The sequence below is a fragment of the Montipora foliosa genome, chromosome 1 (genome assembly GCF_036669935.1).
Source record: "Montipora foliosa isolate CH-2021 chromosome 1, ASM3666993v2, whole genome shotgun sequence".
Classification (NCBI taxonomy): domain Eukaryota; kingdom Metazoa; phylum Cnidaria; class Anthozoa; order Scleractinia; family Acroporidae; genus Montipora; species Montipora foliosa.
Window position 1 is genome coordinate 22,807,304 of NC_090869.1, and position 10,000 is coordinate 22,817,303.

Consider the following 10,000-nt stretch of genomic DNA (forward strand, 5'->3'; position numbering starts at 1 on the left):
CTTACGTGTCTTAAATGTAAACTGGCCTGACAGTCATAATCATCTACGAGAGCAACATCCAAAATATACTGTCATCTTGTTGCGCAAGCTAAAGGCGGTGAAATACGAGATACAAAAACCCTAAACTTGGCGCGCAACATTATTTCGTTGCAAGTTTGGGTCGATTTCTCCCGTTTTTCACCTTGCATGATCAACTTGTCGCGCAACAAAAACATTTGTTGCGGGTTGAAGAAAGTTATTGCGAAAAGTAGAGCGCAGGTCTACTCTGAGCAACAAATTTGGCTTTGTTGCTCGTTTTTCATCAAGCTCACAACTTGTCGCGCAACAAATGTGCTCTTGTACTAGCAAATCAACCACTCAGCGCCCTGCATTTCTTCAACCCGCAACAAATGTTTTTCTTGCGGGTCAAGTTGATCACGCAAAGTGAAAAACGCGAAATATCGACCAGAACTTGCAACGAAACAATGTTGCGCCACAAGTTGAGGGTTTTGTATCTCGTCTTTCGCCGCCTTAAGGGTTTTGCACTCCATGTGAATTTATTTTACTGTGACTAAATTTAACGAAAGCCTTGGAGGGTCTATCAACACCACCCCCCCTTCCTCAAACTGAGCCGGGTACGTGTTTGCTGACGTGAAAAATGCTTGCAAGGCTTATAATTAGAGCTTCCTTTATGAGAAATACATTCGTATTACTCGTATGTATTCGTATGTATCCGTATGTTAGTCGTATGTATCCGTATGTTACTCGTATGTTACTCGTATGTCAGTCGTATGTATTCGTATGTATCCGTATGTTCCGTATGTTACTCGTATGTTACTCGTATGTTACCCGTATGTACTCGTGTGGTGTTTTAGTCATGATCACGCTTCACTTGGTTTGACTGTAATAAAACAAATCATTAGCAGATGTGATTGGCATTATTGGTAATGCAAGACAGCAATCTGAGAAAGGATTTGTCGGCAGTTTATAACAAACAACCTGATTATTATACATCTCTGGAATGAAACGTTTGTGATATTTTCACAGTTACTCTTCGGTGGAAACCCGTGAGTGTGCTAAAATCTTATTGAAAAGTGCCGTATCGCCACACCTATGTTTGACGTAAGTAACAAACCTGGCACAAGTCATCCAGTGTACAGGTTCAACTTTAATCACGGCTCTTTCTGGCCTTACTATTAGTTGGTCTAATGTCTTAACTGGTGACGGATCATCCGTAATCATCATTATCGTCGTTAGGGACGTACATCTACTTAGAGCGCATTTCTAATCGCAATGCGATTACAATATAAATGGAAAGGAATGTCTATTTTCTAACCTTCTTCAATTTTTTTGCCAAAACATTAGTTCAATATTTTGGAAAAATACTCCTTTTGCATACTTCAAGAACAAGCTTTAAAATGCTGTTTTCATGCTGAATTACGCACACAGGTAAGATGAAAAGGTCTTGAAAAGGCACTTTAGGAAAATACTAAATTGTGTGGAAGATGTTAGTTTTTTTACGCTTTGATACATTTCTTTGCCGTTTTTGTCCTCTCGACGACATGAAATGGCCAAATTTGAGGTCATTTAGAGGGTGTATGCATATGTAAGCACCCGGTTATGTGTTTGTCATTTCTTTCTCAGAAATTCCATGCAATTCATATAAATTTTATCCCTGGAAACCAAAGGTTCTTTAAAATGATGCCCAACAATTTTAATATGAGGGCAAAAACCAGGGTCAGGGTACGTTAATAAACTGTTGATCTTCACGATACCAACAGTTAGCATCGTCATCATAATTAGATATCATTGGGGTGGCTTGAAGAGAGTAGTACTGAATGACCCATTGTCGCCTCGCATCCTCTTTCGCTTCGTGTTTTTTACGTCATTTGTTCCGATCAGTCACTGGCGATTCAGTCACGAGTAAACGGTCTATACAAGCCGGCGTTCCCTTCTTTTCTGATTTGATCCATTTCGTATGTTACTGTGTAGGAATAATCACTCCCAGTCCTTCTCGGACGCACGTTAGGGGCCAGACGTTTTGAGCCACAGGAGGCCTTAATGAGCTCTTTACGAATGTCCCTCTTGTAAAGTGCATAAATTATAGGATCGATCATTGAGTGACCCTTTAGAAGAAGCCGCGAGACATGGACAGCAGTCGCAGGAACTGCACATGCCTCAAACACTGAGCAGATTTCTCGCCAGGATGCCAGCGTCCAGCAAACGACAAATAATGGTACGACAACACAGAAAATCTTTATGGTCGACCTTGTGCGCCATTTCTTTTCATTGGTAGAACTTCTTTCTCGCCTTATACTTTTCTTTATCGAGTTAATGTGCCGCGCATGTCTTCTACTGATCAAGAAAATGTGCAAGTATGCTAGTGACATAATCAAACAGGGTAGCATCTCAAATATTCCCAGCTTCACTGCCACATGTATTTTTTCTGCCTCTTGTCTCCTGGTCTTCGTTATCGGAAGAAATTCCAATATGAAGGGAATTAGGAACATAAGAATAGGAAACAGCCAGGCGGATACTAATAACTTTATGGTCAACTTTGCAGGGAAAAGTATAGCGTATTTTAAAGGAAATACCACGGCAAGGTACCTATCCAGAGTTAAGAAACAGAGATTGGTGACAGATATGTAGAGGAACAAATTGTAAACTTTCTTATTTACACCCCAGTTGCAGGCAACGTTGGAAAAATAACAGATAAACAGCGAGGGAATCATGATTATTCCAACTGATAGATCTGAGAAAGCCAGAGATAACAGGAGCCAGTTTGAAGAATTTCTGTAAAGTCTCTCACGTCGAAACATGATAAAGATGACCACTCCGTTACAAAGTAATGTTATAACACCGGTTATAGCGCACAAAACCCAGAAATATAGTGGCACTGGACCCCCAAAGACCTCAAGTTTCTGGATCTCTGCGTAGTTGATGGACGCCGCTGGCATGGTAGATTAAGGCCCTCGATCAGCTATATTGACCGCTGATGAACCTGTTGAAAAAGAAAAAGCATGCAATACTGTAATGATAATATAACATAATATAATATTTAACAAATAGATTCCATGTTGCCGTGCGTCTGTTCAGTAATGGATCACAGATGACGTCAAAATGTGGTAAGACCAAAAAAGTGGCACACGAGGCGATAGCCGAGTGTGTCACTGATGTTCTTACCACATTTTGACGTCTTCTGTGATCTATTACTGAACAGACCCACGGCTACATGGAATCTATTTGTTTTATATAATAAAGAATTAAACTTTATTCCCATAAAAGCTGATGGTGACGTCAATCGTGCGTCTGTCCTCTAATAGATCATAGGCAAGAACCAATCAAAATCCTTGAATAACTTGGGTTATTATATAAAATAAAATATAATATAATATAATATAATATAATATAATATAATGTAAGCTCTATTTTAAAAAAATAGAATTTAAAATTCGGTAATAACGAGGCCTTCAAAGAGCCAAAAAAAAAAACGCCGACAAGGGACATAAGCAAAAACTGGTGGCACGAAACCTCTGAGCAGTGGCAAGCGACCTCACTAAGTCACAACTGAAACATCGACTGTGACATGAAAATTACAAACAGCAACATGTACGGCTTCTTTGCGTACTGAAATAAAGATTGACAAAGGCATAAATATCACGAATAACGGGAAGCGGAGGCAATGGCCATTACGTTAGCTCTCAAAAGCGAGAAATTTGATACAACACTGATATTTTGGCAACATTTCCGAGCACAAAAACGACAGCAACATTTCTCGTAGCATGCGTAACAAGCAGGTCTAGCCCTATTAATCTCGCTGCCAAAACATCGAAAATTTTGTTACCCCGCGGATAAGCTTGCTACACAGGGTACATTTCACCGGGTAATTAGAGTGACATTTTATCAACCAAACGTTCAAAAAGGTAACATGGCGGCCCCTTCTGAGGGCTTATACGAAATTATAGACTGTGTTCGGTTTACTATCTTTAAACATTTCAATAGCCTGAGTCACTTATTTCTTCATTTATATATATGGTTTTAAGTTCTTACTTCGATCGACTAGAACAATGAGATTTTAGGCAAGCGCATTATCATCTAGCAAGGGAAATAACTTGCAGTTACTTTACCGTCCCAGAACCCAGGGTTAAATCTTCATTAGCTCTGGCGGCGTGACAGGGATCTTATCAAGGAACAACAGAAATAAAGCATCGATTTTTCCCTCAACAGTAAGTGGTTAGTAAGGGATTCCTTATTGGGGTGATTGTCTTCCCGAAAGACGGGATTTCATCAACATTTTTTACATCATTATAGCATTTTGATAGGAAGTATAAATTTCCCAAAAGCTTGCGAACCAAAGACTTCGTCAGAAACTTGTACCTGGAAAGCTAATTGTATCCGCAACCAAAAAGTACTAACTTTACCACCTGCAGGGCAATACTACGGCTAACTTGGGTAAATATAACTCCGGCCCGATAGATTCGATTCGTTTAGCGAAGATACATAAGAAGCTATTTTAATCAAGTTAATTTAACTGGTTACAAAGCCAGTACAAAAGCCAAAAAAATAATACAAGCCTCATATTAGGCTCGATTGACCAGCTGTTTTGTGTGCCTGCGTTCCTCCGCCCAAACCACGGCTGGATTACTCAACGCAAGCTCTACCTTAATTTGATTTGAATTCACTATTATCGTCAATTTAGAAGACTGAAAGCTTGATTTGGATCATGGGAAATAGTCATATACTTTTTAAAGGACAACCCAAGTCGGACTCGAAGCTGAGAAGGACTCGAACCTGGGAATGTTGATTAACCCGTGACCAAACCACTTGACCCCCACATCGCAAGCTACTCTGGGAAAATATCTTAAAAACTATTAATTTTATAATGCTGTATTATCACTCGGCAACAAACAATATTAAACACTGCAAAAAGGAGGCTACCAAACTTCACGACAAAGCTAACCATTTTAAAATCAAAGCTTAGCCCTAAATCCAGTTAATCTAGCTTAGGTCTAACTACCAGGCACCTCTTAATCACGATGTTCAAAGTATTCAATAACAATTGTCCGACGTATTTCATAGACCCTCTTAAGTTCACAATTATAATTTGAGGGTTCGAACTATGACTTCCAATTACCGCTACCTAAAACGAATTTTCTTAAACGTTCTTTCTCTTATCGAGGTGCAAATGCTTGGAACCAACTGTCAAATCAAATACGTGAGATAAGGGATCTTGCAAGCTTTAAACGTGCGATATCCTAGGACACATTTTGCATCGCTAGGGCACATTTTTACATGGCTTGTTCGTATTATTACATAGTAAATTATGTTTGTTACTAATTATTACTATTGTTTAAATTTCTTTGACATTAAATAATATTTAGCGCTAAGTTATAGCTAGTTCATTAGTCGTTTTAACATTTATATCTTGTAATTCTTGTAATTTTTTAGCATTTACATTTTGTAATTCTTACACGGCATGTCTGAAAACCAGCTTGCTGCTTGTTGAGCCATTTACCGTGTTTTAAATAAAGTTGATTGATTGATTGGTTGATTGATTGAAGGGCATAGCTAGGGGGGTCCTAGGGCTGCCGTGACCCCCCCCCCCCTTCTTTCTGCAAACAACCTACAATATATTGGTTGCGAAAACGAGAATACCCTCTGTTTGACACAGTGTGACTCCCTCCTCCCCCCTTTGAAAAATCCTGGCTACGCCCATGTAATTACTCTTCAGCAGCGATATTCTATGGGAGACTTAAATATATGGTTTCTTTTAGAGTTCGGTGTCTTAAGTGGTGGAGCGGAAAGAAGAGGTTCCAATAGAGTAGAAGCTTCGGGTTCAAATTCATTCCACTGATATGATTTGTCTCTTTTCTTTGCCACCACAAGTCCTGGGTCAGAGTGTCCTACATTCACGATAATATATAGGGAATTCAAAGCAAATTAAGAATTCACGAGAATCGTGAATTCATGGGGGAGAGAGTGTTGGATTACTGGTCCAGCCAATTGTATTTTTAACCAATCAAATAGTCGCCTGCCTGCCAAGCACAAAATACAATTGCGGCGGGTGCTACGTCACGGACAAACGACGCGGACCAGCGATCCAGCCGTTCGTTGGGAGGAGGATGTTAAGCGCACTCCCCGAAACGGCGGGGAATCGAGCCAAGCCTCATATATTATATCAAAATTCCTGTGCTCACTACATACAACTAATTGAAGTCGTTAAATCACGTCAGTTTCAGAAGGTGGTTCAATCCAGGATAGACTATTTTTCCATTCCCACAATGCAATACCTTTTCAGGAGTTGTAGTTCCATAAAAACAATTAGCAACTATTCACCGACAGTGAGATAAATAGTTGTTTTAGTATATGCTAAAACAGTGAGATAATATAGCACGAAAAGATGATTTTAATTCATTTCTTTCTGCAAAGATTACAACATTGTCGGACGCAAATTCCGCACGAATTGCTCGGAGGTGAACAATTATCCTGCGAAATCGCGCGGGATATCGCCTGATACTTAGCCAACTCGGCCTACGGCCTCGTCGGTGATATTCCGCAAGATTGAGCAGGATAATTGTTTTATTATTCAACACATTGATGACAAAGCACAATCTTCTGCGTTTATTGGAAAAAAAAGCTGGAAAAACTACCATATTTCTCCGCGACACACAAAATTACGTATATCGCAGGATATACGTTGAGTACGCACGACGAATATTGTTAAATATTAACAATAGACCTTTTTACCGATACGGCGGCCATTTTGATTTCTATTGTTTCGAATAGTCATTATGGGATGCCCAGGGGGCAAATACATATTAATTTGCCCTCTGGGCATCCCACAATGTTTTTAGAAACAATAGAAATTAAAATGGCCGCCGTATCGGTAAAAAGGTCTATTAGACCCGTAGCCAGCAAGGGCTATAGGCTACGGGTCAATAGCCCATGTGGCGAAGCCGAATGGGCTATTGACCCGTGGCCCTTGAGGGCGAAGGGTCTAAATGTTTTAGTATCACCCAACTAGTCGGACAGAAAACGCTATAATAAATTTAGCAAATGCAAGTTGAAAATGTATTTATTTGGGAATAAAACGAAAGAAAGCGTCACGCTTCTCACTACTCGAGAACTATTACTAGTAGTCCTCTACTAGCGTAGCCAATAAAAAGCAGAATTTGCATTAGTCCACTGGCTAGCAAAGGATATCCGGAGTTTGAGTAACCAATCAGCGCGCGCGTTCAACGCTATCCAATGTTTTGGTATATCCTAATACAAGTTATTTACTCTTGGGACTGTATCATTCTTTAGTGATATGAATATCCATTGTTTTAATGCAAATAACCCCGTACCCCCCCCCCCCCCCAAAAAAAAAAAAAAAAAAAAAAACTGCGAAAATAGCGAATAAATATTCCAAAAATGATTCTGTATATGACTACCTTCTCCTTCTCCTTCTTCTTCTACCATCTGTTAATCTGATTAATATATGACCAATGGCGTGAAACCTTTTACCGACGCAGTTTGAAAAACAACGACAAGACACATATTTTTTTAAGTACACGACAGAACGTCAAAATGGATCTCTTAATAGAGGTTTTCGTAAAGGAAAGGAAACTTTGCACTTTACGAAAATTCTCGATCCTAAATAACACTGATTTTTTTTCTTTCTCTTAAAATGAATTTAATTCCAAAATCAGGTGCAATGATTCAAACCCACAAACAATGAGATATGCGGGTTTATTTGCAGCATTACTAAAGAAATTCTACAAATAATAAACAGTCCTTGAATTTGGAAGTTCTTGTAAACGACGGCTAATTTTATATCACCATATTCAAAACACTCTTCAGCTCTCTCAACTGTACTATCATCTTAACGCGTTTACAATACTGACATCATGGTCAAAACCTTGTATTTATTGTTACTTTACTTTACTTTTTTACTTTATTTCACGACGTTGTTGCGCTGTATATTGCCAAAGAAATTTATGCTGATTCATGCCGCAGGTGCTGCTGTGCGATTGCTTTAGCTCATTAAACTCGCTGTCCTGCAGCGTTGTGGAGTCATTACAGAACTGTGGAACATAGAAATTTCTCGACATTTTTCCGAGTTGGCTGGCGGAAGGTTTGCAACCACTATATTACAAAATTTATGAAGATTGCAAATCTTTTCACGGGATGTAAGTAAAAACACGCTTTTTCAGAGAAACTGAAATACTGAAATCGCAACAACCACGATTCATGGTTAAAGTTACTTTTCTTGATTTGTAACAACTAGCTGTTTCGTAGTGGCAATATAGTAAACGGCGTTCACAATAATTCATCGAAGCATGATATTAAGACACGTAACGGATACGGAGATTTTATCTAGTTATAAAGAAAAGAATAAATGGTTTTAAACAACAGAATTCATGGTTTTTTTTCCCTAACTGCATACTACGATAGAACAGAGCAACTGCTTACCAGTTGTTGCCTATGAAAAGGTCAGCAAATTCCCAGTTGATTCTTGGGTTGCGATGGGCGCCAGCCTCGCAAACCGTAATCACTCGTAGACTCTGGTTAAAATCGCCGAAAGTCTTTATTCTTTCAAGAAAACAGTGCTTTTTTACAACTTCATGTCCATCAAACAAATGAATATTAAAGTCAACAAACAACTGTTGTAGAGTGTTCAATTGTCAGCTGAAAATGCTTTAGAGTCATTGAACAGTGACAACGAATTTTAATAAGTTATAGTAATGGAAATAAGCTGTCATCAGTGTTTTGTGAAGGTCTTCCTTAAAAAAGCATATTTAACAGGTTTTTTTTTCTCGTATTCTTGTAGAGCTGTGGGCGAAATATTGGCCCATTCGGCATTACTTATTGAAGACATTTAATTTCCGATCTTGCCAAAGGTTAAACTTTCTGGAAGGAAAATATTTTCCGTTGAAGCACCGCTTCAGCGCAAATGTTTCCCCTTTTGCGGTCCCAGGAAACATTTTGCTTCCTCAGCGAATGTTTCCTCGTTCGCTCGCCGAGGAAACATTTCGAGAAGCAATGTTTTCTGCAAACTATGTTTCCTGTGGGCGCCTTTAGTCTATCTGTGTACGTTGCTGTGCTGAAACTAACGTTGCGAAACTGGCTTTCCTCAAATTATTCTGCGGATTTGTTAAAGTAATTCACGCAATAAGCGACCCAACGTGCAGCAAACTGAGTACAGAACTATCTTTTTGCGCATACTAAAGAAGTCTCAAGGGCGTAGCAGGTGGTACACTTTATCACACATAAGTTGCGTAACAACTTGTTTTGATAACATGTGCGCTGTTTGATTGTTTGTTTGTTTTTTCACCTACGTTGTGGGCTTGGAGAGCGGGTAAAGATAGAAAATAGCTGCTAAGATGAATAAGCAACTGTCTCACTCCCCAGTCATAATGCCTTTTCGCAAGAGACGGCCTGGATGGTGACATTGCCCCAACAATGCCTATCGCCTTGCCATATATTGAAGGCGTCGGATTTTTTTTCTTCGTGGGTATGATTCTTCTTTAGGCCTCATCATGAGATAAATGGCCTTCCATTATCCTCACAAAGTATACTAAGGAGATTTGGGGGTTGGGAAAGAAAATACGCTTGCATTGTTTATTCTATGGAAAATGCGTTGCACATGCGCGTCAAGCTTGGAGCGGAGCATTCACTGGGCTAGAGTCACTCTTGACTGCACCATCTCATACTCTCCAAACTTCTAGCGCGCATATTTGCATTGCATAAATGATGTCGGTTAGTTTGTCACCGTTTTGATTTGTGAAAATTGGTGACGTTAAACGTCGAGTGGAAATATTCCAGATTTCTCCCAAATCCTTCTACCGCCTACCTTCTACTCATTCGTTAGATGAAAACGAATGTAACATGATAGTTTGAACCCAAGCAGTTTCTAGCACTTAGGTTTCCACGATGACTGGAAGGCACCTGACATCTCATAATAAAGTCCGGCGACAAAGATATTAACCCTAATTAGCTACTGTCACCAATTTCCCGAATTAAGGTAAAGTTATTGTGT

At 39.4% G+C, this 10,000-nt stretch overlaps 1 protein-coding gene across 2 annotated transcripts in view; it reads right to left on the reverse strand.

The window, feature by feature from the left end:
• Positions 1–1,127: 1,127 nt before the first annotated feature.
• The window catches only part of LOC137976152 (octopamine receptor beta-2R-like), a 9,233-nt gene continuing 360 nt past the window's right edge, over positions 1,128–10,000 (reverse strand). The window contains exons 1-2 of one of the 2 annotated variants that reach the window (XM_068823447.1): positions 8,434–8,571; positions 1,128–2,980 (exon numbers count right to left, since the gene is read on the reverse strand). In XM_068823447.1, coding sequence (XP_068679548.1) covers positions 1,893–2,936 — 1,044 coding nt within the window. In that variant the 5' untranslated portion in view covers positions 2,937–2,980; positions 8,434–8,571 and the 3' untranslated portion in view covers positions 1,128–1,892. Of the gene's footprint in view, positions 2,981–8,433; positions 8,572–10,000 lie in introns of those variants that run through there. The other variant, XM_068823455.1, reaches the window with a different exon arrangement.